General features: G+C 52.4%; 1 protein-coding gene and 1 long non-coding RNA gene across 2 annotated transcripts; both read right to left on the bottom strand.

The window, feature by feature from the left end:
* Positions 1-225: 225 nt before the first annotated feature.
* Positions 226-1,703, bottom strand: LOC311202812. The gene is made up of 4 exons (XR_014617938.1): positions 1,682-1,703; positions 1,330-1,350; positions 962-982; positions 226-312 (listed from the first exon to the last, which is right to left on the bottom strand). It is a non-coding gene; the product is annotated as an uncharacterized lncRNA (long non-coding RNA).
* Positions 1,704-9,198: 7,495 nt separating this feature from the next.
* LOC311202959 (myelin-oligodendrocyte glycoprotein-like) lies at positions 9,199-19,151 on the bottom strand (the record flags this gene model as incomplete). Its single annotated transcript, XM_084277601.1, has 6 exons — positions 9,199-9,389; positions 16,691-16,858; positions 17,735-18,082; positions 18,457-18,540; positions 18,754-18,791; positions 19,132-19,151. The coding sequence occupies 6 exons, from the start codon at positions 19,149-19,151 to the stop codon at positions 9,199-9,201; spliced, it is 849 nt and encodes a 282-aa protein (XP_084133727.1).
* Between the last annotated feature and the right edge of the window lie 200 nt (positions 19,152-19,351).

The following is a 19,351-nucleotide window of genomic DNA, read 5'->3' as shown; positions in this document are numbered from 1 at the left end:
AGGTATTCTTTTTTGCAGCACTGGGCAATGCTGGGGGTTGCTCCATCACAAGTGCTCCAAGGATTTAGCAAGATAACAGAGAGTTTATGTTACAAAAGCATGCATATTCAATACAATTTCCAAGAGCTAATAAACATAAACGTTAATTTTCTAAGAGCTCATTTATAGACAAAGTTTCTTGCGTGTGCAATACTTCATTCTGATGGCTTTGAGGGGCCTGTGGTTGTTGGACGATGAAGAAAACACTCTTCCTCAGGTGTTCGGTGTTTGACTTTCTTTCGTTATTCTTTTAATCTTGATGATGACTCCTGCCTGTGACCCAAGTATTAGTTCAATAATCATGTTATACATTAATAGGCTTAATTGTGAGATTGCATGCCTGATCAGTGCATAGAATTTGCTCATCTATGTGACTAAAACCAAACATACTTGATGAGTTCATACAATTTGCTCATCTATCTACATTACTAGAACAAACTATCAGTTTGACCTTTAAGGAATTCCCAGTCTTTTTAGGGAACTAAGGAAATTTCCCAAACCCACGGGATTTGCTCCCTTTCAGCCTGATCAATCCCATGGCTGGTGCCAAGGAGCTTTGCTCAGTGCAGAGGATCCAGCCCCATGCTGGTCTCTCCAAGCTAACCGCCCTCTGTCCACAACAGCTCAGGAAGAGCATACAGAACTAAGGCAGACATTAAACTACTCCTGTGAAAAGTGCAAAAAGAAATGAAACACCCAGGAATGGCTTCCTCCAGCCTGGTCAGTTCACATAGCTGGGACCAAGGGCCTGTGGGCATGAGAGAGGGTCCATCGCCAAGCTGCCAACCCTTTCAGGCACATGGCCATGGGCTTTCCCAGACCCAGTGATGCATGGATGGAGAAAACGGGCAAGGAGGGAAATGGGCAGAGTACAGAACGCCTGGGACTGGACCCCACACCGTACTGGAGATCACAGACTCACCCCATGCTGCTGGACATTTCTCTGAAAAGCAAAAAAAACCCCCAAAACAATATTTGTATTTGAGTACGAAGCTTGTAATCCTGTAACTGCTCATGAAGGAGAAGGCAGTACGCAGAAAGACACCAAACTGCTTATTTGGGAAATGGTAAAAGCCCCACAAACCCTAGGAATGGTTCATTGCAAGCTTGGTCACTAGCCATTGATGGTACCCAGAGAGAAGCACAGGGGAAGGCACTTTCTCAGTCACATCACCTTGGGCTTGCCAAGACCCAGGACTGCAGAGGAGAGGTAGGGAAATGAGGGAAAGGGCTGAGCACAGAGAAGCCAGGACAGGACTCCACACTTTGCTGGGGCTCACAGAGACTTACTCAAGAATGACTTTTGTCGCCCTGGAAAGAAGAAAAAGGCAATATTGGATCAGATGGGACAGCTCATCGTGAGGTAACTGCTCATGTAAGCAGAGTGTGGACAGACCCAAGCTATGTATTGCAAAGGAACAAAAAGCCACCAGCTGCAAGAATGGCTCCCTGCCAGCCTGGTCACATCCCATGGCTGGTTCTCAACTGGGTTGGGAAAGAAGAGGGTTGATCGCCGCACTGCTCTTGGGCTTTCCCAGAGACAGGGATACAGGGAAGGAGAGGATGGGTGAGGGGGAAAAGGGCCAAGCACAGAGCACCCAGGACAGGACCTGACACCGTGCTGCAGCTAACAAAGACTCACTCAGACTGGAAGGTGTTATACCTGGAAAGAGAAACAATATTTAATGAGAGGGGACAGCTTGTTATCCCTTAACTGCTGATGAAGGTGAAGGCAGAGAGCATGCAGAACCAAAAATCTTTCATTTAAAAATGCAAAAACTCCCCCAACGTAAACTGTGTCTATCCAGCCTGGACACATCCCATGGCTGGTGCGAAAAGCTCTGGGCAGGGAAGAGGGTCCATCCCCGCACTGGTCTCCCTGAGCAGCCCACCCTCCCAGGATCATTGCTTTGGGCTTTCCCAGACCCAGGGAAGCTAGCATGGAGAGGACAGGCAAGGAGGGAAAGGGCCGAGCAGTCTGGACAGGACCCCACGCTTTGCTGGAGCTCACAGAGACTCACCCTGTTCTTCAACTTTCTTCCCTGGAAAGAAAAACAGCATTTGACCAGAGGGGACAGCTTCTCACCCCATCACTTTTCCAGAAGTCAGAGCTCCAGAAACCTCTAAATTGTTTTAGAAGTTCTAGATGCCCCCTCTAAACACCAGGAATCCCTTCTGCTTGGTTAAGTTTCATGGCTGGTTCCCGGGAACTCTGGTCTTGACAGATGGTTCATCCCCATGCTGGTCTACCCAAGATGCCCACTTTCCCAGTCACATCGCCTTGGGCTTTCCAAGACTCAGGAATGGTGAGATGGAGACGTTGGGAAATGAAGGAAAGGGCTTGTCCTGTTTTGGGTCAGGATGGAGTTAACTTCTTTTGTAGCAGCGGATGGAATGCTGTGTTTGGGAGTTAAAATGAAAGCAGTGCTGATAACACCCTGATGGTTTTAGTTGCTGTCAGACAGTCAAGGACTTTCTCAGCTCTTCGTATTTCTCTATTCATGAGAAAGGAGGGGCGAAGGCAGGACAGGTGACCCAAACTGGCCAAAGAGAGTATTCCATGCCAATTACGTCCTGCCCAGGATATCGGGGGGCTGATGGCAGGAGGAGCAGGGTGGCTCCAGGATGCGCAGTTTTTGGGGAACGGTCGGGTTCCGGGATGGCTCTGGGCGTCATGGCCTGAGCTGTGGGTTTGGTGAGAGACTGCATTGTGTATCAACAGCTTCATATATTTTTGCTCTAAAGTCCTGTTAGCATTGTTATATTATCTTTCTGCTACTTTAGTAAACTATCCTTATCCCAACCCACGGGCCTTTTAGTTTCTTGGTTTTGGGGTTATTTGCCCCTTCCTTTTCCCTTCCATTGCCTCTCACCCCTCCCCCTTCCCTCTTCCCCTGCTCTTTTTCTTTAATGAGCATGCAGCTGTGTGGATCTTGGCTCTCAGCCAGGTTAAAACCACGACAGGGCTGAGCACAGAGCAGCCAGGACAGGACCTGACACCATGCTGCAGCTAACGAAGACTCACTCAGATAAAATCTTTCATTTAAAAATGAAAAAAAACCCAACGTAAACTGAGTCTATCCAGCCTGGACACATCTCATGGTTGGTGTGAAAAGCTCTGGGCAGGGCTGAGGGTCCATCCCCGTACTGGTCTCCCCGAGCTGCCCGCCCTCCCAGGATCTGACTTGGGTTTTCCCAGATTCAGGGACAGCAGGACAGAGAGGATGGGCAAGGAGTGGGGTAAGGGCCAAAAAATATCTCGCTGAGACAGGACACAAGCCATGCCACAGCCTATGGACACTCACCCAGTTCCATAGCTCGTTCCGCTGGAAACAAAAGCAAAAGTAATGTTGATCAGCAGAGAGTTCTTTGCATCCTAAGACTCCTCTTACAGGAGCAAAAACAGGTCTAAGAACCCTGATATCTTTATCAACAGTGCATAAAGATGCCCTGTTACCAGGGAACGGCTCCCTGCCAGACTGGTCTGTTTGTAAAGCTGGTCCCCAGAAGCTCTGGGAAGGCCAGAGGACCCATCCCTGCACTGGTCTCCCCATGATGTCCACCCGTCCAGGCACATGGCCTTGGGCTTTCCCAGACCCAGGGATGCCGGGATGGGGGTGCCAAGTAATGAGGGAAAGGTCCAAGCACAGAGTTCCCAGGACAGGACCCAACGCCATGCTGGAGCTCAAGAAGACTCACCCATTTCATCAGTTTCTCCGACTGGAAAATAAAGAGAGAGGAATATTTGATCAGTTTGCACAGATTTTTAGTGTCAACTGCTCATGAAGAACAGGCAGCTCAAGCATAGTTAAAATTCCTTATTATGGAAACAGGAAAAGACGTTCAAACCCCAGCAATATCTTCCTGTCTACATGTCCTGTCCCTTGGCTCATGACCTGTGCCCTTGGGCAGGGGAGAGTTTTCATCCCTGGCTGGTGTCCCTGAGGTGCCCACTCTCCCAGGCTCATCACCTTGGAATGTCGCAGAGCCAGGGATGCTGGGATGGCAAGGACCGTGAGGGAAGGAAAGGGCTAAGCACAAAGCACCTTGAACAGGATCCCACACTGTGCTGGAGCTCATGCAGTCTCACCCAGTGCTGCAGCTTGTTCCTCTAGAAAGCAGTCCCAACAGCAATTTTTTATCAGAGGGAATGGCTTTGCTCCTGTGGAGCTGAAATTCTGGGCTTATCCCCAAGGCTTCCTTTTTAGGGAGTAGGACAAGCCCACCTTTCTCTCAGGAACAGCTCCTTGCCAGCCTGTCTCATCAACCACCCACCCAGGCTCTCTGGATTTAACCCCTAACATCAGAAACCACCCAAGCCCAAGTTCCTTCTGGGGAATTTGGGGCTCCCCAGTGCAACCCTCTGCTCTGCCCCACTGCCCCTCACTAGGAGTTACTGCAAATCCGTTACTTACTATAAATGACAGGAAATATTCTAGACCGCTTGTAGAATAAAAAGTCATTCAGCAGACGGACACGAACTGCTGGTGCTTCAGTCTGCTCAAAACCCGCAGAACTTTGCTCAGTTGCACAATTAATATCTGCGTGTGACTTGAGGGCCCACCCACCCCAGGTGAGGAGCTGAAGTTCCTGCATCCAGGCACCAAAGTCCACAGCCATAAAATAAACCTTTAAGCGGGACCCAGGTACAAGAGACCAAAAGGAACCCAACATCCCCCCCCTTCCCTGCCTGGGTACCAGTGCTAGAGGTGGCTTTTCCTGGAGTGGTGTCTCTCCTGGCAGCCTGTGCTGGGGAACAGCACTGGGTGAGGTTGGGCACCTCAAGAGGTGAACTTCCAAAGATGTTTCAGGGATGCACAAGACAATGGGCACCTGTAGCAAGGCAGGGATCTTTCCTGGTGGTACTGTCCTTCTTTTGTGCTTTAAGGGAATTATTGGAGCAGGGAGAATATAGAGGGAAATAACAGATATGTGGTGCAAACCAAAACATTCCCTGAGGTCTTTATTCTTGTCCTCAGTCAGCCTGTCCATCCTTCACCCAGACCATAGAAGGTTCCTCCTCCTGTAATCCTACTAGCACGGCTCCCAGCATCTGCAGATACTGGGAAACATCCTCCAGCCCTCACCCTGGCTGTGGCAGGAGCTTTTCTCTTCCTCAGACATTCAGCTCTCCTCAAGGATGCTTGTCAGCAAAGTGTGCTTTGTATGAGTCCTCGGGCTCATCTTCAGAGGGGTGGTTGTGAGCAGAGCCAGGCAGAGCCCTGAACCCTCAATTAACCATGTCTGGGCACCAACCCAAACACATTTCTGTCCCACCCACCTGCAAAATTCAGTTTCCTAAATTTCAGCCTGGCCAGACCCAGAGCTGCAACAACTGGGACAGCTGGAGATGGAGCCCAGGGTGAGTAAACATCTCCTGGCCACAGCTTGTGCATCCCCACACTGTTGTTATCTCTGCCTGCAGCAGGAATACAACACACAGCCCATGCTGGGAACCGTGGAGACATGAGCTCCAGCCCAGCCAAAACCTTCTGAGCCCCCTCACTGCCCACCTGCTCCCTGGGCTGGGATTGGGCCGAGGGGGACATCTGCTCCTGTGGCACCAAGGAGAGGAGCACAGGCAGGGTCTACAGAAGGGCAGGGGCTCTGCAGGGCTGAGGGGAGGGTGGAAGGGGGTCCCAGGTACTCTCCCTGAGGCACAGCTCAGTTCCCTCTGTCTCCACCCAAAAGAAGGGGTGGATGGTCTCTCCATTGAGAGGTGAGAGACTCAAAATAGCCAGTGCTCAACCACCCAGATCCTGTATTCAGGGCTCAGCTCAATATACACTTGCATCTTCACAGAGTCCCTGGCCACCCACACACCTCACCATGAAACAATCAGGCGAACACCCAATACACCCAGGAATGGCCAGTCCTGTGCACTGGCCAGCCCAGATGCCCCTTGCACACTAGGAACGGGAGAAGAACCACCCAGAGTGGCACCCAAACCCCCAGTTACCTGGAGTGTGGGGCAGCAGAAACTTCCTCCAGGCTACAAGGAGAGAGGAGAGCTGGTCACACCCCAGAGCCGGTCCCCAGCTGCTCTGGGCAGGGCAGAGGGTCCATCCCGATGCTTGTCTCCCTGATCTGCCTCCCCCAGACGCAGGGACAGTGGGATGGAGAGGATGGGCAAGGACAGGGGAAAGGGCCAAAAAAGATGATAGAATCATAGGGGTTGGAAGGGACCCCTAGAGATCATTAGGTCCAACCCCCCTGCCAAAGCAGCTCCCTAGGACATATCACTCAGATAGGCGTCCAGATGAGTCTTGAATATCTCCAGAGAAGGAGACTCCACCACCTCCCTGGGCAGCCTATTCCAGTGCTCTGTCACCATCACTGGGTAAAAGTTCTTCTGCATGTTGGAACTTCCTGTGCTCCAACTTGCAGCCATTGCCCCTTGTCCTGTTCCTACAGACACTGAAAAGGGGCTGGCTAATTCCCCCTGCATCCCACACTTCAGATATTTATAAACATTAATAGGGTCTCCCCTTAGTCTTCTTTTCTCCAGGCTGAACAGTCCCAACTTACTCAGCCTTTCCTCACAGGGGAGATGCTCCAGGCCTTTCGTCATCTCTGTCCCTCCTCTGGACTCTCTCCAGGAGATTCCTGTCTTTTTTATCCCAGGGAGCCCAGAACTGGACACAACATTCCAGGTGGGGCCTGACCAGGGCAGAGTAGAGGGGGAGGATCCCCTCCTTTGACCTGCTGGCCACACTCCTCCAGATGCCCCCCAGGATCCCATTGGCTCTCTTAGCCCCCAGGGCACACTGCTGACTCATGGCCAACCTGTCATCTACCAGGACCCCCAGGTCCTTCTCCACAGAGCTCTTTTCCAGCAGGTCATCCCCCAGCCTGTACTGATTCCAGCAGTTATTTCTTCCCAGGTGCCAGACTCTCCACTTGTTTTAGTTGAACCTCATCTGGTTTCTCCCTGCCCAGCTCTCCAGCCTGTCCATGTCTCTCTGGATGGCAGCGCAGAGTTCCTGCGTGTCAGCCACTCCTCCCAGCTTTGTATCATGACTCAGGCTATTGCGTCCAAACGTGGAGTTACAGTTCACTTCTCATTACCCGACTCTGGTGTCACTGGGGGTGCAGGGCAGTGTCATCAATTAGAGATTTTTCTGTCCTTTATTCTGTGTTGAGTCTGTTCTGCCCATGACACTGATTGTGGGATGATCTCTCCCTGTCCTTATCTCCACTCCTAAGCCTCTCAATACATATTTTCTCACCTGTCCAGCTGAAAAGGGGAGTGATAGAGAGGCTTTGGTGGGTGTCTGGCCTCCAGCATGGTCTAAACCACCATAAGACCCCTGCCCTGTCCACATCCTTGCATGCTGTGCAGTCCTTCTGGGATCAAAGCTGAGTTATCTTTCCCTATTGCCCTTCTAAGCTGGGCATTCAGTAGAGGTGGTAGCTTATGGCTGGTTTTAGGGATTGGGCTCCCTGCTCGAAAACCTCTTTGTAACATAGCAACTCTAGGGTCAGAAGAAGAGGAAAGTCCTGAGCAGGGAAAGAATTTCTCTTCCTGGGGGTCTAGGAAAGCGATATATAGCAAAATTGATTGCTGTGTCTGCTGCTACTGCAGCTACAGGTTTTCGAGCTGTGAGTGCTGGGGTGGGGCAAGATGTGGATGAGGTGGGTTCAGTTGGGATTGGATGGATTTGTCTAGGTTAGAATGGAATGTGAAGGGGTGGGACACAATAGGATGGTTCTTTTAGGTTGGCCTGGGGGTGGCTGAGCCCTCCAGGCCGCAGGAAGAGGTAGGGGTTGCTCACAAAGGGGCTGGGGCTGTTGGTACCATGAACAAAATTCAAGATGGGCATCTGAGTGCTCAGAGCCAGTATTGGTGCTTGGAGCCACTTGCCATGATGCCACTGTCATCATGCAGGTAACAGAGAAAGTGGATGGCCAGAGATGGCATGCCCCTCCCCGCCCGCCCACTGAACTGACTTTGGGGGGTTTTATGGCCCTTTTTCTGCCTCCAAACCCACTTTCTGCCCTTCCTAGACACCCCTGGGACTGGGTCTGATGTCCCTGACAGCCCTGGGGTCATAGAATCACAGAATGCTTTGGGTTGAAAGGGACCTCACAGATCATTTAGTTCAAACCTCCCAAGCATGGGCAGAGACACCCATCACTAGATCAGGTTACCCAAATCCTCATCCAGCCTGGCCTTAAACACTTCCATGGATGGGCCTTTCACAACCTCTGTGGGAAACTTGTGCTAGGGCCTCACCACCCTCAGAGTAAGGAATTTCTGCCTAATATCTAATCCAAACCTGCCGTCTTCCAGCTTAAAGGTCTTGCCCTTATCCTATCACTACACTCCCTTGTGAACAGCCCCTCTCCCACTTTCCTCTAGGATCCCTTTAAGTATTGTTAGGCCATAATGAGGTGTCCCCAGAGCCTTCTCTTCTCCAGGTTGAAAAAGGAGAGGCTCTCTAGCCCCTTGATCATCTTCGTGGCTCTCCTCTGGCCCCGCTCCAACAGCTCCATGTCTTTCCTGTACTGGGGCCCCCTGAGCTGGATGCAGGACTCCAGGTGGTGTCTCACGAGAGGAGAGTAGAGGGGCAGAATCACCTCCTTCGACCTGCTGGCCACAGTGTTCTTCACACAGCCCTGGACACAGGTGGCCTTCTGAGCTGCTAGAACACACTGCTGGCTCATGTTGAGCTTGTCATGAATCAGCACTCCCATGTCCTTCTCCTCAGGGCTGCTCCCAATTCGGTCTCCACCCAGCCTGTAGTTGTGCTTGGGATTGCACCAGCCTACATGCAGGACTTTGAACTTGGCCTTCTTTAACTACATGCAGTTCTCATGGGCCCATCTCTGCAGCCTGTCAAGGTCCCTCCCTTCCCTTCAGTGTGTTGACCTCACCACACAGCTTGCTGTCATCAGCTAACTTGCTGAGGTTGCACTTAATCCATGTCACTGGCAGAGATGTTGAACAGTGCCGGTTCCAGTACTGACCCCTGAGGAACACCACTCTTCATGGTCCTGCACGTGGTCATTGAGCTGTTGCCCACAGCTCTTTGAGTGCAGCCATCTATCCAGCACTGCACAGTTGAACCCATGTCTCTCCATGTTAAAAGCAAGGATGTTGTGCTGAGCAATGTCGAGTGCCTTGCACAAGTCCAGAAAGATAATGTCTGTCTTTCTTCACTTCTCCACCATCTCTGTTACTCCATCATAGGCCACCAGATTTGTCAGGCACAAACTGCCCTTAGTAAAGCCATGTTGGCTGTCCCCAGTCACCTCCTCATTCTCCATGTTCCTGAGCATAGTTTCCAGGAGAATCTGCTTCATGATCTTGCCAGGCACAGAGGTGAGACTGACCAGCCTGCAGTTTCCTGTAGGTGAAAGGGGCTTGCCTTGGTCTGGGTGTGGCACCATAGAGGCCCCATACCCACACCCTGCTATGGATACAGGACCCCAGGCCTTCTGCTGGGAACAAACTGCCGCTGCATGGGGATGGGCTGTTGGGGACACGTCCTGCCCAGGGATCTGAGGTACCTGAGGGAACAGGGCACAGTTGGCACATGCCAACCCTTGAAGCCCCCAGCCCTACCTTGTCCTCTTGTCCCACCTTCCACACAAGGTCACCACTTAATTTCCCTTCCTTCTCCTCATTTTATTCCTGGGACTGATGGGCTCCTGCCTTTTCCTCCAGAACAGACCAATGTCCTGAAACCCCCCACACCCCCTCAGTTGGACCCAGTGGCCCCGGCTCAGGTGGAAAATCAGTGACAATGATCATACACAAGGACATCAGGCCTTTCTGTGATGGGGAACACCTCCTGAGGTGCCAAACCTCACCCAGTGCTGTTTCCCAGCACAGGCTGCTGGGAGAGGCACAGTTCCAGGAAAAGCCACCTCCAGCACATGCCAACCAGGCGGGGATGGGTTGGATGTTGCTTTCGCTTTGCTGTTTTGTCCCCAGGTCCTGCTTGCAGCTGTATCTTCTGACCCTGGACTTCGGTAGGAGGATACAGAACTTCAGCTCATTGCCTGGGGGTGGAGCCTCAAGTCCCACCCACAGACAGTAAAATCTGCACCTCAAACTGGGCAAAGGTGCAACTGCTTTACTGGGCAGCCTGCTGCATCGGGCAGCTCGTGTCCATCCAGTGAGCAACTTTTTCTGCAGGGGATTTAGAATATTCACTGTCATTTAGAGTCAGTAACAGATTTGCAGCAACTCCTGGTGAGGGGCAGTGGGGCAGAGCAGGGGCTGCAGTGGGGAGCTGTATGTGGTCCCATCCTGCTGGCGAGAGCCCCTCCCCTTCTGCAGACACTGCCCACACTCCTCTCCTCAGTGCTGCAGGAGCAGACGTCCCTCTCAGCCCTGCCCCAGGAAAGACTGGAGGAAAGCCAACATTGCTCCAGTCTTTCACAAGGGCCAGGAGGAGGATGAAGGAAGCTGCAGGCCAGTCAGTCTCACCTCCATCCCTGGAAAGGTGATGGAACAGCTTCTTCTGGGTCATCAATAAGCATGTGGAGGAAACAAAGGTTATCAGGAATGGTCAGCATGGACTCACCAACGACTGGAACTCCTGGAGAGAGTCCAGTGGAGGGTACACAGATGATGAGGGGACTGGAGCATCTCTCATATGAGGAAAGGCTGATGGAGCTGGGGCTGTTTAATCTGGAGAAAAACTGAGAGAGGCTCTGATCAATTCTCATCAGTATCTAAAAGTGGGCTTCCATGAACGAGGGAGGGACACCATCCATATTCCCCTGTCATCCTCCGTGCAATGGACAGTTGGTGCCTTGATGTCCACCCAGTCCACCACAGCCAGTTTGCTGGCACCCATCACTGTACTCCACACCAACATCCGCTGTACAGACTCTGCATGCTGGGTGTCATCCTGATCTCTGGGGGCCTGAGGCCTGAGTATTTTCTGGGTCACTGCAGACAACCATGAATGCCCTCAGGTACCAGGTACATTCCATGCTGGTGGACCACTTCCCTTGCTTGGTTACCCGATCTTCCTTGAGAATAAACTCTGCCTTCACACTCAATTAGAGTTTGCAGGAGGCTGCCCCTCTTCCAGTCCATCAATCTCTGAGTCCCCAGCCATGGATGACAGGTGCTGGGCTTCCCTGCCTTCTAGTTCCTCCCTCTTAGCCCCACCATGCCAGCACAGGACCCACCAGGGAACAGATGTCTCCACCTGCCTGATGGATAAAAGTATTACCTGCATCTCACAGCCCTGTCAGGGATGGGACCAGGTTATTTCTGCCTCTGCTCCTTCTCAGGACAAGAGTCCACTGTGTAGATGTCCACCCTGTCTCCTCACCTGCAAGTGTGATGATGATAGTTCAGAGTTGAGTCCCTTTAGTCAGTGACTGTTTGTGTCACCTCAAAACAGGAGGTGTTTGACTCAACACCTCTCCATGTGGTCTCAGAGGAAGAGACTTCTTCTCAATGCCTGTCTGCATGGCCTCAGGGCAGGAGATGCTCTTAATGTTCCTCTGTGGGGGCTCAGGGCAGGGAACATTTTCAGTGCCCACCTACATGGTTTCAGACCAATAAACCCTCTCTACTTGTCTGCATGGGCTCAGTGCTCACCACCTCCACAGGGAGAGGGATGACCAGCCAGTTCCCAAAGAAACACTGTGTTTGGGTCAGCTGCCTTGTTGCGCCCAGTCTCAACATCACACTCTGCCACCACTGTTGAGACCCATCACGGTGTTGTGAATGCAGTCTTTATGGGCTGTAGTTCATGGCAGAAACACAGTGGTGAAGATGAGTGGACAAGGTAAACGATGACCAGGATCCCTGAAGACCACTTAAAGACTGTAGCACACATGTGGGAAAGGGTGGAAACCAATGATAGTAAATTCTGATAAAAGTAATGACTCTGTTAATCATTTCTGTAGAAAGGCCATGAATATGTGTGTACAACCTGCATATAAGCTGTGCAACTGGCTCGTTCAGAGCACATTAGGAGGAGCGATCCCCTGTGCACCCAGTGCTGCAGTAAATACCTGCTTCACAGCACCAAGGGGAGTGAGTTTTGATTGCCGCTTTTCATGGCATCAGTTTTGCACTTGCAGCCCTGGGGCAGTAGTCTGCCTTGGTTCTGCACTGATGGTGGCAGAGGGGCACCTCAGTGACCCTTAATAGACACTCACCTACTGCAGGTGTTTCTTCTTACGGTACCTGCTGTGTGCTGCTGCTCCAGGTTCTCCTTGCAGAGCTTGCTGGTGGGTGTCTGCAGCTGTTAAAGCTCCATATCTGGATTTGGTAGTGAAGCTGGAGGCTGAAGCAGAGTCCTGCTTCTGTGGGTCACCAGGGTCCAAGGTGCCTCATTCTCAGCCTGCCCACTGCAGGTACTTGCAGGTTATGAAACCACCCATCTCCTTCTCTGCCCCTCACACACTGCCCAGCTGTGGAACTGTTTCCTGCAGCTCCGGCACCTGACACAACCGACCATCAGCCAGTGCCCACCTTGTGCAGACACTTACCTTTGCAGCAGGAGAAGGGGGTGTGTGCTCACTGCAACGTCCTGCCGTTACTAAAGTCTCCTTCTGTCACTGAAACCCGGGAATAAACCTCGGAACACCAGTGTGGTGTCAGACGACAGGCATTCTCTATTGCAGCGCTGGCTGCGCGGGGGACAGCTCCACCTAACGGCGCAGTCACAGAGACACAGACTGACCGGGGCTGGCAGGGACCTCTGGACATCATCTAGCCAAACGCCTGCCATAGCAGGATCACCTTGAGCAGGCTGCACAGGACAGCATCCAGGACCACGAGGTTTGAATGTCTCCAGAGATGGAGACTCCTCAGCCTCTCTGGGCAGCCTGGCCCGGTGCTCTGCCACCCTCACAGGAAAGAATTTCCTCCTCATGGTTGGGTGGAACTTCCTCTATTCCACTTTTTGCCCATTGCCTCTTGTTCTGTCCCTGGGCACCACTAAAAAAAGGTCTGACCCCATCCTCCTGATACCCACTCCTCAAGGATTTATCAGCATTGAGAAGATCCCCCCTCAGTCTTCTCTTCTCTGGGCTGAGAGAGACTGAGTCTCTCTTCATAAGAGAAATGTTCTAATCCCCTCAGCCTCTCTGTAGCCCTTTGCTGTCCCCTCTCCAGGAGCACCCTGTCCTTTATGACCCAGGGAGCCCAGAGCTGGGCACAATATTCCAGATGAGACCTCAAAAGGGCAGAGCAGAGGGGGAGGAGAACGTCCCTGACCTGCTGCCCACACTTCTCTTGATACCACTCAGGATGCCATTGGCTTTCTTAGCCATGAGGGCACACTGCTGGCTCATGGTCAGCCTGGTGCCCACCAGCATTCCCAGGGCTTTTCCCCAGAGCTGCTTCCCAGCTGGTCACTCCTAACTGTACTGGTGGTGGGGGTCTGTTCCTCCCTGGGTGCAGGACCCTGCACTTGCCCTTGTTGAATTCCATAAAATCTTCTCCCCCCGGGCATCCCCGGGGCTTGGGGACACCTTGTCCCCGCTGTCCCTTGTGCTGTCCTTGAGCCTGGATGATGTGGGTGTCCAGGAGGTATGTGGGGCCCGGAGGGGTCCTGGGGGGGTCACCTCCACGAGTGCCTGCAGCAGGAAGATGTTCAGGGCCGCCCCCCCGAGCCGGATCCGCCGCTTCTGCGGGGGGGGGCTGGCACCGCGGGGCGGGGGGGGGGGGCACGGAACTACACTCCTCCCCCGGGGCTGCAGGGACCCCAAACACAGAGACACCCCACCCCCCCAAACACACACGCATCCTCTGCATACCCCAATTTTCACTCGTGAGGAGCCATCTATAACCAGCTCTTCTCCAGCTCCCAACTCGGTATCTCTTCAGTCTGGCCTCGCTTCACTCTGGGTCTCAATTACTTCTAAGCAATTACGCAGCAATTCCTCCAGGGGTCTCCCAACAACTGCTGGGCTCTGGGCAGAGGTCCCTCTCAATTCTAAGTCTGGGGAGTCTGGTAATACAGCTTCATACTTTAGGATCTGTCTGCCTGTTAACCATTCCTCTGCTTTTTGTTGTGAAACATCCCTGACATTGTGTGGGGTATATACCTTTACAGGAGAGCTCAAGGTGATCTTCCTAACTTCTTCTATTATAATGCTGTAGCTACCAAAGCTCGGAGACCAGCAGGCCATCCCCTGCTTAGTGGATCAAGACATTTAGAACAATACCCCACGGGTTTTTTGATTCCTGCCCAGTCCTGAGTAAGAACTCCATTTGCTGTCTGGTTTGATGCATTTACAAATAAATAAAAAGGGTTTTCTAGATCTGGGAGGTCCAATACAGATGCTTGTATTAATATCTTCTTTATTTCCTCAAATCTTTGATCATCTTCAATAAACCATTTAAACTGGTTATTAGTTAATTTCTCATATAGGAATTTTACCTTTTCACTATAATTTTCAAGCCATGGTCTGCAATATCCTAATAACCCCAATACTTGCCTAATCTCCTTTTTAGTTTGTGGGGGTCTTAAGGATAGAATCCCAGATACTCTATCAGGATCTAACTTTTTCTTCCCCTTACTTAGCCAATGTCCTAAGTATTTTACTTCCTGCTCTACAAACTGACACCTTTAATCCCTTTCCCCCTAAAAAGTTTAACAATTTAATGGTGGCATTTCGGGTCCCCCTCCTCAGCTTCTCCTGCTATTAATAGATCGTCCACATATTGTAATAATTTTACCTCCCTGGGCATAGTGAAATCTTGCAGAACTTTTTCTAAAGTTTGTCCAAATAGATTTGGTGACTCTGTAAACCCCTGTGGCAACACAGTCTGTCTTAATTGTTGTTTTCATCCCGTATCAGGGTCCTCCCATTGAAAAGCAAAATAATCTCTGGATGCCTGTTGCGAGTTCCTGCGTCCAAAATCCAGATCTTGGGAAATAATTTATCTCCAGGGGCTTTGGAAGTGCGAAGAGGCGCTAGGAAAAGACTGCACACCAATATGGTTAAAAGCAACAAGTTCACTTTATTCAAGCCAGCTGCTGTTATATAATATATAGTTATGTAATAACTATGTTTATATTCATATTAAATATTTCATCTTTATATTAAATAATTATAGTTATGATAATATTTTATATAAATATATATAATATAAATAATTATACTGTATAGTGTTATATAATACCTTCGAGGGTTACACAACTAGGGGCCAGAATAGAGAGGGGTGTCCTGGATCTCGGCTCTCAGCTGGGGTAAAACCACGACAGGGGGAAAGGCCACCTGCACCGTATCAGGTTTCCATCACCACTATGGAATTTCTAAGTATGCAGAGCTCTTGTTACAGTTTCTTGTTCCCGTGCTTTTAGCCCTTTGTCAGTGACTTCTCAAGGCTGTTTTGCAAGCAGGACTGTGGCGATGTGTAGCTGTGGCCTTGATCAGCCAGCCAGGTTCCCACCGATGCCTCATCCAGAGGACAAGTCCAAAAAGCATCCTTCAAATCTATGACACTATACCAAGTGTGTTTGGGAGATATATGACTCAATAAGGTATATGGATTTGCCACCACAGGGAATTTGGTAATTGTTGGCTGATTTACCACTCTTCAGTCCTCCACCATCTGGTATGACCCATCTGGGTTTTTTACAGGGAGAAGGGGCGTGTTGTGAGGTGACATACATGGCTCTAGAGTTCCTTGTTCCAAAGGTCTGTCAACTACAGGTTTTAATCCTTTCCAGCCCTCCATAGGTATAGGGTATTGTTTGAATCTGATTGGGCGGTGCAGGTCTATTATTTGAATGCTACCTCTACATCTTTTAAAATAGGCACTTTAAAAGGTTCTCCTTTTGCTCCTACTACTGACATATAGTTCTTCCCTTTGTCTATTCCTTTTGGAAGTTTTTGAATGGTTGATTTTTCAGCCCCGGCATCTGTTAAGAATAAAACTTCCTCTTTAATGGGAACAACTAATAATTTTATCAAGGGCTTTGTTGATGTTGAAGTTCCCAGAAGATAAAGCCCTTGACACCCCTAATCTGCAAAAAAAAAAAAAACCCCACAAGTGATATTTTATGAAAGGGGACAGCTTTTCATGTGGTGACTGCTCATGAGAGAGTAAACAGAGCCTCCAAAGCCCAGGAATGGATCTCTGCAGCCTGGTCACAGTTCATGGCTGGTGCACAAGGATCCGTGGTAAGGGAAGAGAATCCAGCCCAATACTGGTCTCCGTGACCTGCCCACCCTCCCAGGCACATGGCCTGGAGCTTTCCCAGCCCCATGGATGCCGGGATGTACAGGACAAGTAAGGAGAGAAAAGGCTGAGCACAAAGCATCCAGGAAAAGGGCCCCACGCCATGCTGGAGCTCATGGACACTCGCCCAGGGCTGCATCCCATTGCCCTGGAAAGCAAAACCAAGAAGTGATGTGTGACCAGAAGGAACAAACACTCACCCCAGGGCTGATCCCACAGGAGCACACAGAGCTCGGGCTGCTCCCCAACTCCTCCTTTTTGGGGAGTAGGACCAGACCACCTTGCTCACGGGAATGGCTCCCTGCCAGCAAATCCCCCACCAGCCCACCCAGGCCCTCTGGGGCTCAGCCCCAACATTAGGACCCCAAAAGTCTAGTCCCTGCTGGGGTCTCCTGTGCCAGTTCCAGAGGGTCTCTGGGACCTTCCCACCAACCAGGCACCCTGTCCTCCCACCCACACCACACCATTTCCTCATACCCTTCTGTCCCTGCCCAAAGAGCTTTTTGATGAAGGCAACATGTTCCTCAGGGGCAAACGTATATTTCCTTCTCCAGAGAGAAGCTCCGAGGCCAAGGAACCCTATGGAGAGCACGAGAAGCACACCCAGAGCGGCCATCCAGGGACGGGCATCATGGAAAAAGGGAGCTGAGAAACAAACAGATCCACAGGGAAAGGGACCGATTTACACTCAAGATTGTGGGAAGAAGGACCAAGAGACCCCCGTCCCACACCTCCCAGCCCTTGTCCCACAAGCCCTGGCCCCAATGGGACAGAGTCTCCTTGTGCCCCACACCCCCACGCTGCACCCCAAGCCCAGATCAAAGCTGCTCCAAGCAAGGCAGCCAACCCCCGCCCTGCTCCAGCGCCGCAGGGGCTGGCTGCAGCCGTCTCACCGGAGATGCGCAGGGACGCCTCCTGCTCCTGGGCCAGGCGGCTGTTCCTGACCACACAGGACCAGTTCCCATCTCTGGTTCCCGTCACCACGATGGCGTCTTTGGTGTCAAACAGGCCCCTGGCATCAGGGGAACGTCTCTGGGAGACCGAGGGGACACGGTGCCCGTCGGGGTCTTTCCACAGCACCTCCGGTTGTGGGAACCATCCGGCCGATTGACACAGCACCCGGATGCCTCCGGCCTCATAACCCTCCACAGAGAGCTGAGGGACAGAGCCTGTGGCTGGGGAAGAGACGAGGACTGTGTCAGGGAGGGATGGGCTCAGCTCCAAGGTCACCACCACATCCCAGAGCAGACCCATCGCAGTTCCCACCAAACCCACCCCAACCTGGGCAGGAACCGCCCAGCCCTGATGCCCAACAGCCCCAGATCTCCCACCAAACTTCCCGGCACAGCAAGACTGAGCTGCCCAGCTTTAGCGCCTCAAGGCAGCATCTGTACCCCCCAAGGCTGCCAGACACCGTGCCAGCTCTCCTGGGGCACCAAGGGATGGGACACGGGTCTGGGAAGAACACATGAGCCCAGGGGCACCATGACCACCCCTGCAAACACCACACCGCACACAAACCTGAAACCTCCAGATCCACCAAAGCTTCTCCATAAGAGGCACCATCTGTCACACTGCAGATATACCGACCATCGTCAGAGGGTCTCAGCCCGGAGATTCGCAAGTCCAGCCTTCCTCTGGAGAGACCATCTCTGGCCAACTCTGTCCTCCCAACATATTCCTCCATCTGCTCCCTGGACACATCCTCCCCATGTCGGTAGCGGTGCACCATTTCATTGACATCGTGATGGATCCACCTGATGTCCCAGCTCTGAGCGTCCACACTGGGGGACAAGTGACAGGGCAGCACGACGTCCTGCCCCACGGTGACACGTAGAGGGCGACCTGGTCCCACCACTCTGAAGTCAGCTTGGCCATGGAGAAAGACACAGAGACAGGAGATGGCGCCTACGTTAATTGAGGTTGTTGCAGGCCAGGGCTGAGCTTGGCATGAGCCGTGGACGCTCCATGCCTCAGGCATTGCTTTGCCCTCCCATGGTCCGGAGAAACTGGAGTAGGAATGGGAAGACAGGAAGGAGAAGGAGGTTTCCCAGGAGTGGGAACCTGCTCCAGAAAACGACCTCCACCCCCGTCAGCCCTGCTCCAGCCACAGCAGCCAAGGGAAAGCAAAAGCATGCAGGGCTGAGCTCCGGGATTAGCTCCCCCCACCCAATGGCAGCTCCTGCCCAACATTTGCCACCCAGAGCAGGTTAAAGACGCCACCAGCCCTGCAGGATCCCTACCTGATCCCAGCCGGAGCACGTGGAGAGTCACCCAGTACCTCAGGAGTCCCCCAGGGCTCACCGAGAGACACATCCGCAGCGGCACTGGAGAGGAGAGAGGTGAAAGAGGGCAGATAAGGGCAATGGGGTAACAGCTGCCCTAGAGGGGATCTGGGAAAGAAGGTCTGCCCCTCCCCCAAAGAGGCACCGAAATCCCCAGAGCCTCAGCACCGTAATAACGACCTTCAGACCATAGCAAGGGAACTGCAGATAGTCCCGGTGGTAGCTCCAACAAGCGTCGCGAATGCTTTTTCTCACCCAGCGACACCGGGTTTATCTCCAGCTCTAGGACGCAACTCCAAGGACCCGCACACGTCAAAAGAGAAAGAATCAACGTCATACTAACACCCCCAGCACCTCCACACACCCCCATCGGCACTCACACACCTCACGGATGCTTCACATCGGCCCCAAAACACCCTCACGTCCCGCTCGCATTCGCATTCCCCTGCCTATTCCGCCTCTTCCCGCCGGGATCCGCTGCTCCCGGCTCCGGGAAACCGGCGAAGAGCTCGCACCGAGCACTCCCAGCAGCCCGTGCGCGCACCGCTGCTCTCGATTTGCATGGACACGCCCCTCTCCAGCCGCTGCTCTGGCCGCTGTCCTCCCCAAACAGCACCCAGCTTCTTCCTTCACCCTTCCTGCTCCTCCCGCATGTCCGTATCCTTCCTTTACCTTCCCTTCCCCACTCCCACCCCCGCCCCCTCCCCCGCCCGCTCCCCCCCAGCCTTTCCTCCCTGGTTCCCAGCACCGGACACTCAGCCGAGCGCTGCGAAGCTCCCCGAGCCCCCGGGGATGGAGCAGCGGGAGCCGAGGGGAAGGTTCTCCCCGCTCCCGCTCTACACATTGTGTAGAT

The sequence above is a fragment of the Gallinula chloropus genome, assembly GCF_964237585.1.
Source record: "Gallinula chloropus genome assembly, chromosome: 32".
NCBI lineage: Eukaryota > Metazoa > Chordata > Aves > Gruiformes > Rallidae > Gallinula > Gallinula chloropus.
Note: the sequence above shows the minus strand (reverse complement) of the source record. Positions and strands in the feature narration are given on the sequence as shown.